General features: G+C 50.4%; 2 protein-coding genes across 4 annotated transcripts in view; one reads left to right on the top strand and one right to left on the bottom strand.

Annotated features, from left to right (window-relative positions):
• Positions 1–603: 603 nt before the first annotated feature.
• Positions 604–22,156, bottom strand: COMT (catechol-O-methyltransferase). Of its 2 annotated transcripts, none has more exons than XM_045065331.1 (5): positions 22,021–22,156; positions 6,261–6,549; positions 5,169–5,362; positions 4,748–4,879; positions 604–1,425 (listed from the first exon to the last, which is right to left on the bottom strand). In XM_045065331.1, the coding sequence occupies exons 2-5, from the start codon at positions 6,547–6,549 to the stop codon at positions 1,225–1,227; spliced, it is 816 nt and encodes a 271-aa protein (XP_044921266.1). In that variant the 5' UTR covers positions 22,021–22,156; the 3' UTR covers positions 604–1,224. The 2 variants fall into 2 exon arrangements, with proteins under 2 accessions (XP_044921266.1, XP_044921267.1); XM_045065332.1 differs by lacking the exon at positions 22,021–22,156 and adding an exon at positions 9,043–9,691.
• Positions 22,133–22,261, top strand: part of TXNRD2 (thioredoxin reductase 2) — a 49,686-nt gene continuing 49,557 nt past the window's right edge. For both annotated transcript variants that reach the window (XM_045065330.1, XM_045065329.1), the window contains exon 1: positions 22,133–22,250. In XM_045065330.1, coding sequence (XP_044921265.1) covers positions 22,133–22,250 — 118 coding nt within the window. The remainder of the gene's footprint in view (positions 22,251–22,261) is intronic.

The raw sequence follows: 22,261 nt of genomic DNA, 5'->3' as shown, positions 1-22,261 counted from the left end.
GTGGTGTCCTGCCCAGAGGCTGGTCTGCACACAGGTGGGCTCAGCCAGAATTGGGGGGGGGTCCCTGGGGAGCCTCTGAGGTAGCTAGGGGGCCTTGGGGCCAAAAGGCCAACGTTGGGACCGGGGATTTGGGCAGCTGTGGATTTGGGGAGATGAAAAGCAATTCTATCTCCCTTGCTCACTGGGCAGCTGTGGAAGCACCAGAGCTGACCCGGGTCCTGTCTTCCATAAACAATGCCACGTCGGCTGGGAGAGTTGCTTCTACTTGTGCCACATAGGGACCCCAAGGGGCCAGGTGCCAGAGAGCTCACACCCTGCACTGTGGCGGGGACCCCACGTCCACCATTCCCTAGTGCCTGCTTGGTCAGAGATGGACAGGCAGGCTGACCAACTGCTGTGTCCCAGTTTCCCAGGACAAGCCTCCAGATGGGGGCTCACCTCAGCCTGCTGACATCCCCCTGGGGATGCAGCGGGTAACCTCAGCCTGACCACATAAGCTGCCCCCCCCAGCCCCATATCCCAGGCCAGCATTAGCATCCAGTGAAGGAGAGCACTACAGGAAAGAAGGAGCGGGGAAGCAGTTAAAAAGAAGCACTATGTTGATCTATGTAAATATTTAAAATTTTAATTCCTCTTTTAGCATCTTTTAAACATGATACCGGTATACAAGATTGTTAATAGCTGATTTTAGTAAAGAAGTTGCATTTCATTCTTAAAAATGAAGTCAAAGAATCCAGGAATCACAAGTGGGTGTGAGTTGTTAGGCACGGTGCCATTACTGAGGCATTGCTGCCACCTGGTGACAGCAAACCTCAAGAACAGACTACGAGTGCACAGTCCATTGGTTTCCAAATGTTCCTACTTTAAGGGTCTACTGCAAAGTTGATGCCTGAAGACCCATCCGTGTAAGAAACCCTATTGATTGAAATGCTGGTGGGAGTGACACTGTCACAGGCACCACCCGTCCTGATCTGGTACTCACAAACATACTTTACAGATTTATTGCAGTGAATGTGTATGGTGAGCTGGCTGCACTTGGGGCAGACCGGGAGTGACAGCCCAGAGTTGCCCTCTATAGAGGGGCCAGGGCCAGCAGGCTTGTGGCTCAGAAGCCTCAAGTGTCGTACATTTGACCCCAGAACCACAAAAGTGGCTTGGCAGGAGCACATCCCTGGTGCCTTTCATAAGCAGGCTTAGCAAGGGATCCAGGAGCAGGGTGGGTGGTCATGGCTGTGTTGGGGTGCCCGGACCAAGGTAGACAGCCTTCTCTAGGCCATCTATTGCCTTTGAGTACTCCAGGTATGAAGGGAAGTGTGTGCACTCAAAGTGTCTGTTCCCACGCACGTATGCCAGGAATTCTGGTGTTCCTGGGCAGATGACGTTGTCAGCCAGCAACACTGTCCCCTTCCGTAGCAGGCCACACTCCTGCAGGGGAAAGATGGTGGGAAGGGGTGAGGGTGATAGGGACCCAGCAAGCCAGTCCCAAACTGGGAGGGTAAGTGCTCTTGGCTAGAGGGTGGGTCCGTACACTGGCCTGTGCCTGGCCTGGAGTCAGCCCTGCTCCAGCTCCTGGGGCCACACTCCTCTCCCCACTGCCTTCCATCTCCTCCCTGGCAGCTGCGCACAAGTCCTGCCTCCAGAATATGGCTCTGGGAGAGAAACTCGCTCCCCATTAGGTCCTGTGTCCCTGCCCCTAGAACAGCATGTGGCAGCCACACAGTTGTTCAGGGATGCTAGCCAGAGGAATAAGTGGGAAGAGACAATAGAACCAGGATTCAGGCCACGGGCCCGACTCCAGGCCAGTGGGTCCTTCAGTCACCAGGTGCCAGGAACATGGGGCTTTTCCAGGTGAGCTGCCTAGTGCCCAGTGTATTGGCTACCGCTGTGCGCCATCGCTGGAGATCCCCAACAGCCCGACCAGGGTGACTCTGCAAGGATGGGGGCAGTGGCAGGGTAGACCTCACCACCCACAGGGGTTTGATCTGGACATTCCCAAAGTCTGGCAGGTGAGACACCCCTCTACCAGCATCTGGGCCTGGGAGCTCTGCAGAAAGAAGGACCAGCTGGACACGGCCAGGGAGGAGCGCTGGGGACAGGGCTGCCCAGCTTATAGGAAACAACAGAAAGAAAGCTTGGGAGGAAATGCTGGCCTGTGGGAGAGGGGAAGCCCAGGGCAGTTGGTCACCCCAGTTGCCTTGTCCTAGATTTAATTTTGGAAGTGCAGAGCTGCTTTTTCACATGATCATAAAAGTTAAAAGAAAAATAATAAGCAATCTGAGACATCAAAAGCAAAATCAGAGTGACCCCACAGGCATGTCTCAAATTGCCAATAGGACCACATGAAATGGAACATCTCTAAGTGGTTTAAAAACACGGGCTTTAACTCTGCACCTCTCCAGGGATGTGCCCTAGCACAGAGTCTTACAAGTGTCTCAGTGCTCCTGGAGGCCATGGTCACTTCCAGCCTGTGGGCTGTGTGGGGGAAGCCGAGGATCCTCCAGCGAGAGTGGGAAACAGAGCTGTGAGATCAGGGAGGCTAGGGACAAGCCATGAGCCAGAATGGAACAGAAAGTACCACTGTGAATCATGGAGCATTTCCTCATATAAAAAGAAAGCTCCCTAGCAGTCTTGCCTAGAAAGCTCTAGAATGGAGAGCTGTCCCAGAGGAGGCGGCCCTGGCCCAGGCCCCGGAAAGGTGGCTTAGGTCTCTAGCCAGAAGCGGACAAGGTGAGCAGGAGCTCAAGATGGGTCAGTCAGTGGCCTGAAAGTCATCAGACCCTAAAAACCAGTGAGTTGACCAGGAAAGAAGGAATGAAAGAAAGCAGCTCTGGGCACGTTTGTAGGGTGCTGGGCCCTACCCACCCTTGAGGAAGCTGGAGACAGCAGGAAGGAAAAGGCAGCACCTATCCTGCCTTTCCCTAGGCATCACATGCCTCCCAACAGAGGACACAGACCCTCTGGAGAACTCTGCCCAGAAGCCTACCCAGTCTGAGCAAACCTCGTGCCAACCCCTGCCTGTACTGGATAATGGTTTTAAACTGTGTCCACAGTTCCTTTTCCACTGGGAGTGCGCTGGGCTCAGTGACTCGCTTCTAACAAAGGGAAGGAGGCAGAAGTGGCGGTGTATGCCTTCCGAGACCACAGCTCCACTGTTGCCCCTTCTGTTTCCACCCCCTGACCCCACATGGGGGTTGTGAGGACACCCGAGCAGCCCCGTGGAGAGCCCGTGAGATGCGGCACTGAGGACTCCTCAGAGAAGCCATCTGATTTCAATTTGCCATCTGCCCTTGCCGGCCTCCAAGACCAGCCAAGAGAGAGGGACAGCTGGGCTGCTGCAGAGCCGGGCTGACAGGGCAAAAGCCAAGGGCTGGCAGAGCCCAGCTGCAGGGCTAAAGAATGTGTATTTTAAAAAAGCACAGCCATTCCCAATTCGTGACTTCTTTTCTTTTGAGATAATTACCAGCTTTGAACAAGCAGCACTGAGAAAACTATCAGTTTCCTAGTTACTAAACGGCAATATTTGCTACTTTCCTATAAATGCAGGCCCCACAATGATCACATACACCAGAGCTGCCGAAATCCCTCCCTCCCTGTGCAGGCCCAGCTGGGTTGGCTGGCTGGCCTTTGCCCAGCCTGAGGCTGGGCCCTCCCCCAGCCAGCCATGCTCCACACATAGCTGCCTGGCTCCTGGCCCAAGGGTCCCCTTGCCATCACCCACACTGACCACCTGTCTCAGCAGGTGGCCAGTCCCCTGTCCCCCTCCACTCTCAGAGCTCGGCACCTCGGTGGACTTACCAGGTCTCTGTACCACCCTCTATGGCCATCCCTCCCCACCCTCCAGGCACCCAATGGAGACCTTTCCTGGTGACAAATCTGACCTTGTCCTCACCTGCTTAAAACCCCGCATGTTCCCCTCAGTGTGTGCGGTTCAAGGCCTCTACATGTGGCTCTGACTTACTGCCCTAGGTCAGCCCATCCCCATATCCTGTACGCTCCTAGACCCCAGGTCAGAGCAGGTTCCCTCCTGCCATGTCCAGGCTCCTGGGTTTCCACGTCGGGACTAGATCCACCGGACGCAAGGTCCTGGCCAACTGCTAGCCACAGCTCCGGTGGCCAGGCATCCCCCCATTCATAGTCCCACTGCACAAGGCAGAGTGGCCAGCCCATGGGGAACTGAGGTGGGTAAACACGGGACAAACGGAATCACTCCATGCTGACCGCCAGGAGGGGTAGGCCAGGGTGGGGCAAAACTTCCAAGCCCCCGGTGGAAGGCCAAGGAGCCAGTAAGTGTGACCTTGACCTCCCAGGTAGGGGAAGGTAGTAATCATCGATATAAGTTCTGTGCATCGGCTCACGAAGGGCCCACCCTGTGCCCCACGTGGGGACAGGGCAGTCTCTCTGGTCACCACTTGGGGCTAGCCAAACAGCAGCACTGAGGGCTGGGACAGGATGGGGTGTGAGGACAGGGACCGAGGGGTGGAGAGGAATGCACCATAAGGAGCCTCAGGGGCAAACAGCCAGGAGATGCCCCATTGGTGCTCACCCCTCCCTGTCACCCAGCCTAGGCTACCTAGCGGGCTTGGCCAACTCCTTCTGCCTAGAACCCCCCTCCTCCCATCTCCATGCCACCCTCTGGCCCTCCACACTCCCTGCCCAAATCACCTCTGCTGCTGGGGCCAGCCAGGGCTGCCCCTGCACCAGCAGCCAGCAATGAGGCCCATGTGGGTCAGGTAGCTGCACAACTCACCTCCAGGAGCCGCGTGTCCGGCAGGTACCGGTCCTTCCAGTGGTCGAGGAAGACCATGTCTAGTGTGTCCACGTCGTATTTCTTCTTCAGCTGGGGGATGACATCCTGGGATGCCCCGACCACAATGGTGACCTGGAACAGCACTCTGTCAGTATCTGTCCTCACAGACGGCTCTGCCTGGACACCAGCTTGAGGGTCATCACCAGTCTTCTTTGGGGTTCTGGGGAGACAAGTCCCCACTCTGCACCTTGGGAGTTTCCTCTGCGGGGTTTCTGGGAAACCTGGCTTGGGAGGCAGCACAAGGCCACGTGTGACAGGATGAAAGAACTACGCTGGGGTGACCCAGGCACTTCCCTTCCCCCTTGCACCCAGCCCCTGGCACCTGGGTGTCTGTACTCTACGCCCCGGGGCGGCCACAAACCCTGTCCTGCAGGCCCGCGAAGTCCAGCATCTGCTGGGTGATGGCAGCGTAGTCAGGGTTGAGCTCAATGGTGAGCAGGCGGGCCCCGGGCTCCAGCAGGCGGGCCATGCGCACGGCCGAGTAGCCGCAGTAGGCGCCCAGCTCCAGCAGCACTGATGGGCGCTGCTCCTGCACCACTGCATCCAAGATCTGGCCTGTGGGGTAGAGGGAAGGGTGAGCACAGCGGGAGGAGATGACCCACTCCTGGTCCCAGACCTGCTCCTTCCAGACAGAGCATCGGCCCCTACCAATGATTGCCTCCCCACCCCCACTGTCACCACCCACCTACCATCGCACTAAATGCACCCTCAGAGCTTCCAGAGTTCCTTGGGCCTCTGGGTCTCAGCACATGCTGGTCCCTTTGGCCTCTGGGTCTCAGCACAAGCTGGTCCCTCTCTTTTGCCTGGTTCCGGACCCCAGCTCATCCTAACCCAGAGCTGCCGTCTGCGGAAGCCCTCACGCCACCATGCCCACGGGCTGCATCCTGACCTCCTGGGCTGGACACTGTCAGAGTCTCCAAGGGGACTGGACAATGGCTATCCTATCTGTCCCCAGGGCCCAACTCCCAGGGGTGCAGCATAGCACAGGCCTGTGCCCCAGCCTGGAGTCCAAAGATCAGGAGGTGGAACTGGGGCCCCAGGGCCGAGCAGAGTCCAAGGAGCTCTGTACATGCCCTCATGCCCAGCAGGGCCAGCTAGGAGCCCACCGGCTGCCGTGCACCACCACCCAGCTCCATCAGAAGGCATGCCAGGGTCAGGCCTACCGACGAACGTGGGCTGACCTGCTCTGTGGCAAGGAAGGGTCCTGGGCAGTTTATTGAATGCTGTCCCTTCTCACGAGGACAGTGATGTGGCCGTCAGGGGTCTTTGCACAGCCTTTGCCCCTGGCCGGGGAGGAGCTGGATGAGCAGCTCCAGGGACCTCCAGGGCTCCAGGCAATCCCCCACCCCAACGCCCAGAAACACAGCAACAACAGACCTCCCCTTTCCAGGGCCAGGCTGCCCCCTCCAGGTCCCCTTTCCCGTGCCTGCTACCTGCCGCCTAGACTACTCACCTTTCTTGTCACCCACGTTCATAGCCCACTCCTTTTGCGAGCAATAGGTATCGATGGCCTCCAGCACACTTTGCGGGTCCCCAGCCACTGCGTGTTGCAGCACATGACGCAGGATGCGCTGCTCCTTGGTGTCGCCCATGAAGAGGTTGTAGAGGGGCTGCAGGACCAACTCGTTCCAGCAGATAAGGAGTTTGCCCAAGCCCCAGCGTCGTCGTCGCAGGCAGAGAAGCACCAGCAGCACCAGGCCCAATGAGAAGGCTGCCAACAGCAGGGGTGGGGCCTCCGGCATCTGAGACAGGGCAGGGATAGGGTGGGGTGAGGAGGAGGGGAGAGAAGGGGGAGGGAAGAGAGCCGGGGCGTAGGGCAGTGGGTTTCTGTGCTTTGCAGCCTGCCAGGAAGCCCCGTAGCAGGCTTGGGGGCTCACAGCCCCTCGGCATTAGTGCAGACCTGCCCCTCCTGGCTTACCCACCCTCTCCTCAGTTTGGGGGTGCTGCTATTGTCCCCCATTGCTGATGGGGGCCTTCAAGAGCTTAGCCATGTGTCCCAGTGGCCCAGCTCATCTCAGTGCTGGGGGAAGGTAGACCTCTTGTCTGAGGCAGTCCCCTGTGGCTGCTCCCTCGGGTACACAGGGCAGGTGCTGGGTCTGGCCCTCCTTCCTGGGGACCTGCTAGTCACAGCCCTCCTTCCCCCATACTCTCCCAGACAGCCCTGATGGAGGTGGGCACAGGGCAGGCCCCATCTGCGTATAGCGTTCTTGGGTCCTCATACCGGAAGTCTGTGGCCCTTTAAGTGAATTTCCAGGTAAGAACACAGGCAGTCCCCAGGCCAGGCACAGGAGGCAGAGACCCACTAGCCACTCCCCCTGGGGACAGCCACCCTCGCTACATCTGTCCCCGGTGAAGGCCAGACCTGCCGCCTGCACCATAGGTAAAGGGGACCCGCCAGCTATAGCAGACAACCACGGGGATGGCACCACGTCTGCCTGGCAAGCCCCTTTCAGGTAGCTAGGGATCCACCCAGACAGGGCCCCTAGAGACACCAGCAAGATTGAGCCCCTCAGCCCTGGGCTCTTGGCGGGCATGGAGCAGACTTCACAATATTCTGGGCAGATGGCCAGAGTTCAGGCCAGACACCTTATAAAATGGGAAAGGAAAAAATAAAGAAGAACATGGGAGGCTTCGGTTGGGGCCAATTGTCGCTCACAGGTGACTCACAAGGAAGGGCCATGGAACCCCAGCAGCCATGCAGCCATGCAGCCTAGAGGCTCTGTTTTGGAAAGGCACATCCAGGAGAGCAGGCAGGCTGAGGGCCTTGGTGGGAAGAGCGCTGGAGGAACGCTGAGGGCCCACCACGCGGGACCATGAGGAGATGGTGGGTGGTTTGGGGAACAGGGCAGAGGAGTGGGAGACTGAGGCTCTGCCCCAGGTGAATATGGACACTCAGATTCTGGTGCTTTAGGCATTGTGGTCTACGGACACGGAACACTTTATCAACGGGTCGGAGTGCAGTCATAAGGGGCCCCAACCCTCAGCCCACACTTGCTCTTCTGCTCCCAGGGGCCACCCTGACTTTCCGAGCCGCTCTCCCAGCCGCCTCCTGCCCTCCGTGCTGAAGGGTGGGTGTGTGCACTCCTTCTCTGAGCTCAGCAGCAAAGCAGAGAAAATTGGTGCAGGATTCTTTTGCCTTTAGATATCACTAATGGAAACCATAACCTGAAAATGACCTGGGTCCAGATATCTGGGCCTCTTCCTCTAGGCCAGCCTTGCCCCCTAGGGCAGCGCTTCACCCTTCCATCCTCAGCTGAAGGCCCCAAAGAGGTAGGGAGATGTCAGCCTGGGACCCCAGGGAAACAGACAATAGCAGAAGGCCTGAAGTCCTGAGCGGATGTGGCAGGTCTCAGCACCAGAGGCAGTGTCCCTGCGCAGGGTGTGCGCCTTGGCCCCACTGTGCCAGAAAGAGTACACCTCAGGAGTCTTGTCTGCCATAGCTCTGGGGCCCACCCTGGCTGGGCAAGGGCCCACTGAGAGGCAGCATGCACCGTGCCCCAGGGGGCTGGTGAGGGGAAAACACGGAGTGAGGCAGGGGAGGATGCAGTGGATAAGGGTAGAGTATCTTTCAGTGGACAGCCGACAGGAAACAGTGAGGGGAGGCCCCTGCAGCCTGAAGGAGCTAGAACTTTCTACTGCTCAGGATTTCCTAACCACACATCTGTGTTGCTTTATTTGTCATTACCATTATTACTCATAGCACTGTTTGGGTGATGCTACAATGCACCACTGTTTTATTCTCTGCATTTAAAAAAAATATGCAGTAAATGTTGAAAATAATCAAAATATCAAAAATGAGAAGTAATATTTTACTTAGGTATCCCATTACTTGAAGGACTCTAGAGTCATAAACTATAAATTTCAATCTCTGTAATACTTGCCTTGTGTTAAAAACCTGGCTTGTAAATCGCTAATCTCTAGGTCTGTCTGTTTATAACTGCACAGCACTGTGTGCCTCGGGGCTTACAAGAGGGCACAGGGAGGGCTGCAACCTGGGGGAAGGCTCTGCTTTGGCTCTGAGTCCTGGTTACCTAACAGATATGCGAACAGAAAGGGCAATGCTGGGACTTTAAACCACTCTGGGGGGAGGGGGAATCATCGGGAGGATAAAGGAAACTCAACGCAGGGCCAGGAGGCCAGAGCACGGAAGCCAAGCAGCACTCTCAGATCCTCTCTGTTCTGTATAGGTTCAAAACAAGCCATAAGGGAAAGTTTTTAAGTGGCTCGCCGAGCACCGTCTCAAACATGGCTTCTTGACCACATCGAGGGCTGGAGGCAAAGCTTCGGTGCAGGATCCTGGGTCTCCTATCTCTCGTGGCTGTTGACCTCAGGGTAGCAGTGCAGGGAGAAGCTGCGCACGGACTTCAGGGTTTGGACGAAGAGGCTAGGCCTTTATAAGGCTTCCACAGATGATACATTTAGTATCATGAGAGCATGAAAGAAATAAAGGGAGACACAAATTAATGGAAAGACATCCCATGTTCATGGACTGGAAGATTTGATATTGTTAAGATGTCAATATGAAAGTCATCTACAGATACAGTGCAATTCCTATCAAAACTGCAATGTCATCTTTTGTAGGAGTAGAAAAGTCCTCCAAAAGGTCATTTCAAATTCAAAGAGCCACAATACTTGGAGAGAGAACAAAGTCGAAGGACTCCTACTTCCTGATTTCAAAACTACCACAAAGCTACAGTAAATAAAACAGTGTGGTACTAGCCTAAGGTAAACATATAAACCAACAGAACAGAACAGAACGAAGAGGCCAGAAATAAACCCCCATGTCTATGATCAAATGATTTTTTTAACAAGAGTGCCAGAACCACTCAAGAGGAAAGAATAGTTTCTCTAATAAATGGCTTGGGGACGGGGCACCTGAGTGGCTCAGTGGGTAAAGCCGCTGCCTTCGGCTCAGGTCATGATCTCAGGGTCCTGGGATCGAGTCCCGCATCGGGCTCTCTGCTCAGCAGGGAGCCTGCTTCCTTCTCTTTCTCTCTCTGCCTGCCTCTCTGCCTACTTGTGGTCTCTCTCTGTCAAATAAATAAATAAAAAATCTTAAAAAAAAAATGGCTTGGGGACAAATTTCCACATGCAAAAAAAATTAAGTTGGACTCTCACACACCACATACAAAAAGGAACTAAAAATGGATCAAAGCCTTGATTTTCAGAGCTAAAACTATTAAAACTCTTAGAAGAAAACATAGTAAATCTTCATGACCTTGAATTTGGCAATGGATTCTTACACATGACACCAAAAGCACAGGCAACAAAAGAAAAATAAATTGAATTTCATTAAAATTAAAAGCATCAAAGGACATTATCAAAAGAACGAAAGGAAAACCCACAGAATGGGAGAAGATATTTGCAAATCATACATCTGATAAGGGTTTAATATCTTAAATATATAGGGGCACCTGGATGGCTCAGTCAGTTAAGCATCTGACTCTTGGTTTCCACTTAGGTCATGATCTCAGGGTCGTGGGATAGAGCCCCATGTGGGGCTCTATGCTCAGAGGGCAGTCTGTTTGGAATTTTCTCTCTCTCTGCCCCTCCCCCTGCTTGTGCCACATGGTCTCTCTCTCTCTCTCTCTCTCAAAAAAAGGGGGTGGTCTTGATTATATATAGAATTCCTATTTTGCAACAACAAAAAGACAAACAACCCAATGAGAAAATGGGCAAAGGACATTTCTCCAAAGATCTACAAATGACCAATAATACGCATGTGGAAAGATGCCCAACATCATTAGTTATTATGGAAATGCAAACTGAAACCACCCGATATACCACTTTACACCCATTAAGGTGGCTCATTTCCCAAAAATATTGGTAAATGTTAAATAGCAAATGTTGACGATAATGTGGGAAAACCGGAACCCTTGTGGGCTGCTGACAGCAGTGAGAAACGGTGCAGCTGCTGTGGAAAGCAGTTTGGTGGTTTCTCAAAAAGTTAAATATAGAACTAACCTATGACCAGCAATTCCACTCCTGGGTGCACACTCCAAAGAATTGGAAGCAGGGATTTGAACCGAAACCAGTGCCCCGATGTTCCCCGTGGCATTATTCTTAACAGTCAAACGGGGCAAAAAGCCTGTCTATCCACAGAAGAAGGGGCGTGTTGCGTCCCCAGGATGAATCGCACTTCGTCACTAACATGAATGAAACACTGATTCATGCTACCACTTAGATGAACCGTGGAAGATGTTATGGTATGTAAAAAAAATATAGATATAGATAGATACTATATGATAAAAATATATATATAATATAAATATATAAATAAATATAAATATATAGTATATGATAAAAATATAGATATAGATACATATAGTTCAATTCTTTGAACTTTGTAGGGCAGGCAAAATCCACAGAGAACGAAAGTAGAACAGAAGTTGCTGGAGGCAGGTGGAGGGGACAGGGAATTACTCCTGAATGGGTATGGTGTTTGTTTGGGGGATGATGAGAAAGTTCTGGAAATAGTCACAATGGTTACATGACGCTGTGAATGTATTTAATACCACTGAATTGTACGCCTGTAACACTGAAATGTCTAAAATGGCAAATTTTAGCTTAAGTATTTTTTTTTAAGATTTTATTTTTAAGTAATCTCTATACCCCATGTGGGGTTTGAACTTACAAACCCCAAGATGAAGAGTTGCCTGCTCCATCGACTGAGCCAGCCAGGCGCCCCATAACTTAAGTGTGTTTTACTGTAGGAAAAAGAACACTGGGAAACAAACAAACAAAATGGACAACCCTGTTTCTGGCCCTTCCTGTTCTAAAAATGGAAAAGGGACATGCCATTCCCCATAAGGAAGCAGGATCCAGAAAATCAAGTGCTGCTCCTATCTCCCTGGGGGATCCAGGGCACTCAGGCATCTCTTGCTCTAACCCTGCTGATTGGCCCTGGGGGGGCAGCTGGAGGACGGGTACAGCTTGGACACCTGCCTCCACATTCATGGTCCTTCTTGGAGGCAGGGGAAGGGGCCTTCCTGTCTCAGCAGAGTCTGCCCGCCCCGTCTGCTTCCTTCCAACAGGCCTACAGTGTACAGCCAGCATCCACCTCAGCCAGCATCCACCTCTCCACAGACCTCTCTCCCCACACAGCAAAAATAACACCCAGCCCCAAACCCTCCTTATCATAAGCTGGTCCTTCAGTATTCCCCCAGCAACTATGAAACTGTAGCTTCCATCAACTCTGATTACCGTTTATCATCCTCCAGACCCAAAGGGGGCAAGCAAGATGCTTGGCAGCTGGGCCAAGACCCCCAGCCACCCTTGAACCAAGGTTAAGGATAGGCGGATGGGCCCTTAACACCCAGAGCCATTGGTCCCAGGACCTTCAGTTTCATGATCCTTTGTAACCAAAGTGCTTCCCCACATACAGCCTGACACACAGCACAATTTCACTGAGACCTGCACCCCCAGTGTGTGCGTGTGGGGGTGTGGGGGCTCCACTCCCCGCTAAGTCTGCCCCTCCCTTGTCCACTCCGCTCTTAAACTCCAGCCCTGCAGGATGGCCAGCTCGGGGGTGCTTCTGTCTGTCTCTGCATCGTAGCCAGATGGCCTACCATTTTGTCAGCTGGTCAGTGATCTTTTTACGCATGTAATGTATCCTAGATGACACTCTTTTTTTCTCTAAAGGAAATGCAAATGTTTTTCATAAATACCTTGCAAGCAACCGTCGGTGGATAAATTACCGAGACTCTTAGAGTTCTATAAAATGATGAATCAATGGTATGACATCGTTCCTAGGCTCATTTAAAAAAACCCGCGAAAGTGCACTAGAACTTTTGGTCCCTTTGTGAGGCTCTGAATCTGCTGTTAGGCCCACACTGCCATCACCTCCTTCTGAAGAGCAGGTCTCTCTGCCCACGCTCGTTCTGGACACTAGGGAGGGCCAGGATGCTTGTGCTTGTATCTGAGGCTGCAGGAGCAACAGAAGAAAAGCCCAGGCCAGAAGGAACTCAGGCCCCTCCCTGACCCAGAGCTACAGCGCCAAGCAGCCCAGCTCCCCCAGTCACATCTGACACTGTCTCAGCCCCTGCTTCTTGGAGGACCCCCACCCTAGGCCCAGCCCCTCTTCTGGTCAATAGACTCATGCACTAGAAACAGGGCCAGCTGTCTTGGCTCTAAATGGGGGCCAGGCCTCAGAGTGCACAGAACATTCTGGGGGCAAAAACAGGCAGGCTGGCCAGGATCCTTGTGGGGAGAACAGAAAAGATGGGGGTGGAGTGGGCCAGAAGATGCCTGCCAGGGTGGGATGGTTGGCTACCTGCCCCACTGGCCAGCCGTCTAGGACAAAGCCCAAGATACCGCGCTGCCTGGGTACTGCGAGAGTTCTGGCAGTGCACGGGCAGTTTCAGCAAAACCTGAGCAGCTGCCTGCTTCCAGCCCTGCCCCTGTGTACACTGAATGCGGACTCCCCATCTTACTCCTCGCACGCTGGATGGCTGCCTTTTGTTCCGTCTCCGGTCTGCCGCTCATTTAGGGCATCTGGTGGTGGTTCTGACTCCCGATCCAGTGCTCCTGACAAACATCCACTATGGCAGTGACGGCAGGTCTCAGTTTCATGATTCTGAATATACTCTCAGAGGCTGGGCGAGAGGCCAGGCTTCTAAACAGCAGCTCTGGGGCTGGAAGTACTTCCTGGCTGCTGGGGAGGCCTCTTTGTCTCTCTGGTTGATCCAGCTCTTCCCACAAGGAGCTTCTCCGTTGACTGAAACCCCCTTCTCACACCCCTGCTGACAGTGTGTCACCATGGTGCTAATTCTGTCCGCTTCCTTTCTGATCAGCATAACTTCGCTAAGGATAATTTGGAACCTCAGTGGCATTCATGGGAAACTGCAGATCTCCCCAGAGTGGCTCCTGAGACCTCTCCCTTTCATCCCCTCTACTCCTTCTTCCTCCTGTTCTGCCTTTTGTTCTCTCTCCAGCTCCCTTGCATCCTCTGATCTGACCCCTGGAAGCCCCTACCTCCTCCTTCCTGTCCCGCCTGCCAGACCTTCCCCTCACTTCCAGCCCTTTAGCTCCCATAGTCACTGCCACAAAGAACCCCCTGTCCATTGGGAGCTCTCAAAGGACTCAGGAACCCCCAAAAGTACCCACCTGAGGTTGAAAAAGAAAACAAAAAAGCTAACTAGAAACAGACATTTAGTCCATGGCCTCCATAAGATTATATATCAGGGCAAAAAGATCTTAAAGGCCTCCTCCGTGAAGACTGGTGAAAAGCTTTAGCCCTCACGTTGAACAGGTAACTAACCGGTTCTGTCTGCTAGAAACACAATCCAGATAAAAATATCAAATGAAACAAAGACAAGGTCCAATTCTTACGTAAACTAGTGAGTTTTATAGAATCGTATTTATGCCTGATGCATGGCTCAAAGTTTTATTTATTTTTTTAAAGATTTTATGTATTTACTTATTTGAGAGAGAGAGAGCATGAAGAGGAGAAAGGTCAGAGGGAGAAGCAGATTCCCAGCAGAGCCGGGAGCCCGATGTGGGACTCGATACCGGGACTCCGGGATCATGACCTGAGCCGAAGGCAGTCGCTTAACCAACTGAACCACCCAGGCGCCCATAGCTAAAAGTTTTAAATGAAAAACATAAGATCTCCATTTACATCAGTTTGTGTGTTTATTTATGTATGATGCATGGGTGTGTGTGTGTGTGTGTGTGTCTGTATAGCATTTCTCTACCTCCAGATGGTATCACCAAATTCATTTATAAGATCCCTTAAAGGGGCACCTGGGTGACTCAGTGGGTTGGAGCCTCTGCCTTCCGCTCGGGTCATGGTCCCAGGGTCCTGGGATCGAGCCCCGCGTCAGGTTCTTGGCTCCGCAGAGAGCCTGCTTCCTCCTTTCTGCCTGCCTCTCTGCCTACTTGTGATCTCTGTCTGTCAAATGAATAAATAAAAAATCTTAAAAAAAAAAAAATCCCTTGAAGTAGTTCTAGCTTTATCTAATTGGCTTAAAGAAAAATAAGCACTTAAATAAATTAAATCTTCCCCAAACTCCCAGAAATAGAAGAATCAACTCAACTGTTTTTCAGGTTTACATAATTTGGGTAATCTCTGGTAAATAAGACTAACTTAATATTATTGATTTAATGAAACAGGTATATCTTCAGTGTTATCGACATTAAATGTAATATAAACATACATTTTTATTCTACTTTGGCTTCTTAGTCAAATAAGCTAATATTTTATCTATTCAATGTTTAAGATTGCACATATGATAAATCTGATTTTCATCAAACTGAGTTCCTATTCTTTTCTTTTTTTTTTTTTTAAGGTTTTATTTATTTATTTGACAGAGAGAAATCACAAGTAGATGGAAAGACAGGCAGAGAGAGAGAGGAGGAAGCAGGCTCCCTGCCGAGCAGAGAGCCCGATGCGGGACCCGATCCCAGGACCCTGAGATCATGACCTGAGCCGAAGGCAGCGGCTTAAACCACTGAGCCACCCAGGCGCCCCACTTTTCTTTTTTTTTAAAAAGATTTATTTATTTATTTATTTGACAGAGAGAAATCACAAGGAGGCAGAGAGGCAGGCAGAGAGAGAGGAGGAAGCAGGCTCCCTGCTGAGCAGAGAGAACAATGCGGGGCTCGATCCCAGGACCCTGGGATCGTGACCAGAGCTAAAGGCAGAGGCTTTAACCACTGAGCCACCCAGGCATCCCTGAGTTCCTATTCTTTACTTAAAGATTTATTTACTTATTTGAGAGAGAGAGTGAGCACAAGGGTGAGGAGAGGCAGAGAGAGAGAGAGGGAAAGAACCTCAAGCAGACTCCCCATGGTGCCAGGAGCCCAATGCAGGGCCGATTCCATGACTCTGAGATTATGACCTGAGCTGAAATCAAGAGCGGGTCACCCAGCCAAGCCACTGAAGCACACCCCTCAACAATCTTCGTGTTTTATAATATATCTGCCTCGGAGTGCCTGGCTGGCTCAGTCAGTAGAGCATGTGACTCTTGATCTTAGGGTCGTGAGTTCGAGCCCCATGTTGAGGGTAGAGATTACTTAAAATATATTTGTATATACATATCTGCTTCTAAAAACTGTCTCCAAAGACACTTCTGGTAACTTGGTACCTTAGAGTTATGCCAAGTTAAGTCAAATAACAGATATTCATTGAATATGTAAATGATTTCTACATAAGATAAAGTGCTGAAACAGTCATTATTAATTATAGTTTAAGTTTTAGGGCGCCTGGGTGACTCAGTTGCTTAAGTATCTGCCTTCGGCTCAGGTTGTGATCCTGAGGTCCTGGGACCGAGCACCCCGCTCCCAGAGCACCTCGCCCCCAATAGGGCAGGGAGCTTGCTTTTCCCTCTTCTCTGCCCCTCCCCCTGCATGTGCTGTCTCTTGCTCTCTATCTCAAATAAATACATAAAATCTTTAAAAAATGTATTTGTGCAATGCCTGAGTGGCTCAGTCCTTAAGTGTCTGCCTTAGGCTCAGGTCATGATCCCAGGGTTCTGTGTCTAGCTCCCTGCCTGGCGGGAAGCCTGCTTCTCCCTCTCCCACTCCCCCCACTTGTGTTCCCTCCCTGGCTGTCTCTCTCTCTGTCAAATAAATAAAATCTTTAAAAAAAATGTATTTGTACTATTCAGAGTATATACCTCTATAGATTATAACTTGGCATATTCATAAAACTTGCTGATCTGTTACAGAATGCTGGTGTATGACTGATGATTCATAATCATTTATCCTAGTTTTCTCTATAAAATAAAGGTTGCAAATGGCTAAAATTTATAATCAGTATATGAAAATAAAACTACTACAAACAATAAGAGTGAAGGGAGACAACTTTGTATACAAAGAATTTGAGGAAAATACCATGTGTTTCACATGAAAAGTATGCAAAGAATGTAGGATTTGTTTTTGGTAAGGAAAGGAGGAAAGCAATTTTATTCTAGAGTTACATTTTCAAAAAAGGGAAGGTATAGAACAAGAATCTGAATGGATATAGGAAGTTGTAGGTCAAAGCTGGCTAAGATTAAATGGGTTTGTATACAAAGTTTTTGAAATGACCTTTACCATCAGTAAAATACTAATGTAAAACTAGAATTTGGTTTTCTCTCTGCTCAAGCAACACAATTTCTTGGATTAGTGGTCTGCTTATAACAAGAGATCATGAAAGGTTTTTCTTTACCTTTTGGGTAATCTTTACCAACCTTTTCCTTTTGTGGAAACAAAGATTCTCTCCTATCAAAATAATTTCCTGTGTTTCATGTTGTTATTACTGTGTTCTTGATTACATAAGAGAATCTAGTCTTCTCAGTGCCAAAAAAGCCAACTTTGTTTTTTTAAACAATCATGTTATCACTTATATTTATTTATGAATTCTTTTATTGTCGTTTAGGTTATGTAAAAAAATTGTTTCACAGTCAACTGGGATCCTATTTAGCCAAGCATTCACACCTTTAGATATTTTTGACAACTCTGTCTTCCCCAAAACAAATCCTAAATGAAATTCTTTTCTTTTCTTTCTTTCTTTTTTTTTAAGATTTTATTTATTTGACAGAGATCACAAGCAGGCAGAGAGGCAGGCGGAGAGAGAGAGGGGGAAGCAGGCTCCCCACTGAGCAGAGAGCCCAATGTGGGGCTTGATCCCAGGACCCTGGGATCATGACCTGAGCTGAAGGCAGAGGCTTAACCCACTGAGCCATCCAGGAGCTCCATGAATTTATTTTCTTGACTTCAAACTGGCTTTGGGATTTCCCAGAGGGCCTCTAGAAGATCTCAAAGGGTTTGTTCTTTTACCTTATAAAAGAGAAGAGTTAAACTAAGTAGTTTTAATATTTTATTTATTTATTTTTTAATATTTTTAAAAATTTATTTGAGAGGGAGAGCTCAAGCAGGGGAGTGGCAGAGAGAGAGAGAGAAACAGGCTCCCTGTAAAGTAGGGAGCCTAATGCAGGGCTTGATCCCAGGACCCCAGGATCATTACCCGAGCTGAAGACAGACACTTAAACCAACTAAGCCACTCAGGCGCCCCTAAAACTAAGTAGTTTTACTAACACGTTGGATTTAATGAAAGTCATTGTCAAATTAAGACATGCTGCTTAACCTTCCAAGAGTTTTGTGAGTAGATGTTATTTGATATAAGGATGTCATAATTTACATAAAGTTCCTATACATTTGTGAGAGCCCTCAGTGACTATGAAATATTCTGGTACAATGTTATCATCACCATTCCAGTTAATACTTTAAATGGCATGTATGCTACAGAAACAACCAAGTTTCTTTGTCAGTTGTGTTGTTTTTAAAAGGGACTCCCAGCAAATTTTTAACCCCAGGTCATTTTAAGTCTTTGTCACCCACAGATAGTTTCTGTTTGGAGAAATTCTTCTCCAAAAGCATCTGCAATCAGCTATAGGCCAGAGTGCTTCATCTTCAACAGAAAGAGACTGTCTCCGAGACCCATGGAAAGGACTATGACAGGTCCCTGGGACAGACTTCTGGTGGCCTTGCCTCTGAGATCATCCCATGGGACTGAGTAAGGAGCTCCAGAACTCTAGTGCAGAAACCAGTGGGCTTGTGAAACTAGGCAAGAATCAACTAAATGGAACTGGATGAACTGATAAAAGATGATTTTAAGTTTATATGGCTTTCATCTGGAATATTCTTGGCTCGTTAGTGTTCTATTTTCCGGGTATAAAAAAACAAAACAAAACAAAACAAAAAACACCTTTTCTTTTTTCTATTAAGCTATCTCTGAATCATCCCACTCTAGCAAGTTATATTTTCGTAAACAAAATTGAAGCATTTATCTTCTTCTCCCTGCTTGATTCCTCCAAAAATTGGAATCTATTGTTGAGTATTCTTATTTTCATGGCAATATAGTTATCTGCATAGGTTCAATAAAAATCTGTCCTCTTTGCAATAGGACATAATTTTTTTTTAAAGATTTTATTATTTATTTGACAGAGAGAGATCACAAGTAGGCAGAGAGGCAGGCAGAGAGAGAGAGAGAGGAGGAAGCAGGCCCCCCACTGAGCAGAGAGCCCGATGCGGGACTCGATCCCAGGACCCCGAGATCACGACCCGAGCTGAAGGCAGCGGCTCAACCCACTGAGCCACAACCAGGGAACATCATGTTTGAAAATGATGCATGGTATCAGATGACCAGAAGGTTTTGAGGAGCTGCAGTCAACTTTATAAGGAGCAACACTCACAAAGCCCTCTGGAAAAAACCAGCCTGGTATTTGGCTTAGAAATTCCCAGCCTTACAAGTGAGTAAGGAAGGTCACTTCCTGGCAGACCCAGGAACCCTAAGATATTTGGGGGAGCTTGAGAAGAGAGGAAGTCACCCAAATCTATAGGTGAAGTCTAATGGCAAGTTCTTGCTTTGGCTTCCTAGCCTTGACAGGCTTTTAAAATTCCAATCTGAGATTCCCCATGAAAAGTTCCACAAAGCAAACTTAACAAGGCCTATGAGGTCAATTGCCTTTTTTGTTGTACTTATGTAAAAAATCAGGCCACATTTAATGAGACCAGAATTATTTTGTAAAACAAGAATAACCTCCCTTTGACTATATTAAAAAAAAAAAAAAGAATTACTTATTTATTTGAGAGAGAGTGTGTGTGCGGGAGCACCCGAGTCGTGTTGGAGACAGAGGAAGTTGGGGGAGAGAGAGAAGCAGACTCCCCACTAGGTATGGAGCCCAATCAACCCGGAGATCACAACGTGGGACAAAATCAAGAGTCAGACACTTAACTGAACCACACAGGCACCCCTTCCTTTGATTATCTTTGATCAAAAAGGGAGATGGCTCTAAGGGAAATGTTATGTCTCAATGGGGAAAAATAATACACCCTTGTGGGCTATCAGATTTTAATCCTATTTATTGTGTTTGAGGGGACTGGGACTGCCATCCTCCCATATTACACATTTTACGGGCCCTCACCAAACCCTCAGGTCCTCTAGTTTCCTTCAGTATCTGGCTACAACTCTCCAAGTCGATGTTTCCAACTTTTCCTCCTTCCCTCCTGACTTGGCATCACTGAGAACTAAAACCTGACTACCCAGACCCTTCCTGGGACACTGGTTATCTTGCTGTCACCCTTTTTCCTCCAGGATCTGAAAAGCCCCTCATGCTGAAGCATGCAGACAGCTTGACATGCCCCTCAAAGAGCTCATCACCGCAACAAATGGTGTGTGCCTGCCTTCGTTCCTAGAGCTGCGGCTGCATGGGCCCCTCCCAGTCCATGGGAACTCCCACATCTCCCATGTTCTGCTCTGTCCATAACCTTGACTGTGACATTGATATCTATACTGTCACCACAAATACTCAAACTACAAACTGGGAAATTCACTGAATTTGTCCTCACTCCATAATCTACACTTGATCTTAGCCAAAAGGCCGAGAAGCGATCTTACTCCATAATCTAGAAATGTTTACACATCAATGTCTAAACTTGTCCCAACTGGCCACCTGTAGGGCTCAAAAACCAGGTTTACATTCAGCTCCGACCATTCATCTTTGCTTTTCTTTCTGTTTCCACAGAAATGTCCCTCATTCAAGCCTGATCACTGGAATCATCCTGCAAATATCCTCTACTACTAAGCCCCAACAGTTGGCTCCACAAAAGGTGATCAAATGGAAAACAGGTTTCTGTTAGTCAGCAGACAGAACATCTCTTCTTTCCTTCAACAGAGGGGGACCTGCCGCAGACTCTCTCCTTGACCGAACTCTATCCAAGCTCCTCTGAGCCTTCAGAACTCTCAATTAGGTCTCAACCTTGGCCTATGAAGACTTCAACAAACACTAAATAGTGTCTAACAGCTCAAGGCTGCATCCTTGGGATGACCTTGGTCTCCTTAAGGTGTGTGACAGAGAACTCAAGGGTTCCAAAAGAAAGGACTTTCAGCCAACACCTGAGGATAGGGCTCCATCTCCCAACTTCAGGCAAAGCAGAGAAGCCTAACTTCCATAAGCAACACTTAGCATATCCAAAAGAGAGTCACAATGACAAACTGCTTTTTTCCCACTTTAGTATTTTCTCATTTTCCTGACTCAATCATTCCCATCCCCCACACACTTACTCTTCCTTTAAAAGTGCCTCTGAACAAATCCAAATGGAGCTCAGCTCTTTCCCCTACTATCCTTGGCTACTGAATAAAATCTGTCCTTACTGTGGTAACTACCATCCAGCTGTGTTCATCTATGGCAACCCTCTCCCCACGAGGCCTGGCACTACTCTCCAAGGAGGGCTTGTGGGAGTTGGGAGGCAGCAGGCAGTCTGGAAAGTTAGCCCCAGGCAATAGGTCAAGAAAATTCCCTGACTCTTATAATCTGAAAGGCTGTTTGTTATGTCAGGTCCGTTCTGGGGGTAACTTCCTCTTTCTCAATCTTTCTCACTTGAAGTTGAGGCCACACCAGCTGGACCCAGTCCTGTGGGGCGCTGGGCTCTGGTCGCTTCCTTTCTGGGGTGGCAGCCATTCCTCTGAAAGGAGAAGCCTGAAGGTTCCACAAGTTTTCCCCTGGAAAGATCACTGAGCTCCTCAGGGCCTGGATGCCCACAATTCTCCCAAACCCGAGGGTATGACCCCTGCTCAAAGACCAAGTGTGACCCTTCCTTGGTGAGTCAGGCTCTGACCCCGAAAGCCCAGGAGTCAAAGCCCTCCCCAGGAGACAGCTCCCACCTTAGTGTATGGATCCCCACAGGAGGCTGGATCCCCTATCTTTGTCTGGAACCCCATCCCCAAGTCGGATCTTCACACTCCAATACAGATCTTCCACTCCCTCAACCCAGTCTGGTATCCCAGCCCCTTCTTTTCTGTCCAGAGACTCCCACGCAAGGTCGGATCCTTTCACATGGTTTCTAATTTGCCACCCCGCTTCCGGAGCTCCTAGGACAGATTCCCAGGTCCCCCACCCTGGATCAGATCCGCCCCAGGTCGGGAGACCCGCACTCCGGATCAGATCCACCGCAGGTCCCGAGACCCGCACTCCGGATCAGATCCGCCGCAGGTCCCGAGATCCGCACCCCGGATCAGATCCGCCGCAGGTCCCGAGACCCGCACCCCGGATCAGATCCGCCGCAGGTCCCGAGACCCGCACCCCGGATCAGATCCGCCGCAGGTCCCGAGACCCGCACCCCGGATCAGATCCGCCGCAGGTCCCGAGATCCGCACCCCTGATCACATCCGCCCCGGGTCCGGAGACCCCACCCTAGGCCGGGTCGCCGCGGTCCGCCGGCGCTCTCACCTTGCCCTCGGCGGCGGCGTCCTTCGTCTGCAGGACCCGCCCCGAGCCGGCGCGCAGGCAGTGCGGCGGACAGCCCCGAGCGCCTAGGAGGCCCCGCGCGGCGACAGCTGCGATGGCGGCTGCGCTGCGGGGAGCCGGCGGGCGCTTCCGGTGGCGGATTCGGGCTGCTGCTGCTGCTGCGGCGGCGGCGGCGGTGGGCGGGGTGCGGGGCGCGACACGGAGGGCAGCAGGTAGGGCGGGG

This window comes from Mustela putorius, unplaced genomic scaffold (genome assembly GCF_011764305.1).
Source record: "Mustela putorius furo isolate JIRA1106 unplaced genomic scaffold, ASM1176430v1.1 tig00003858_pilon_pilon_pilon, whole genome shotgun sequence".
Taxonomy (NCBI): Eukaryota; Metazoa; Chordata; class Mammalia; order Carnivora; family Mustelidae; genus Mustela; species Mustela putorius.
This window is presented reverse-complemented; position numbering and strand designations above follow the sequence as displayed.

Excerpts from the sequence above, each read along its gene's own strand:
- COMT (XM_045065332.1), bottom strand. Across the intron at positions 5,363-6,260 it reads GAACGTGGGTGACAAGAAAG|GCCAGATCTTGGATGCAGTG; the intron begins GTGAGTAGTCTA and ends TCTACCCCACAG. Across the intron at positions 4,880-5,168 it reads TCGCGGGCCTGCAGGACAGG|GTCACCATTGTGGTCGGGGC; the intron begins GTTTGTGGCCGC and ends GTGCTGTTCCAG.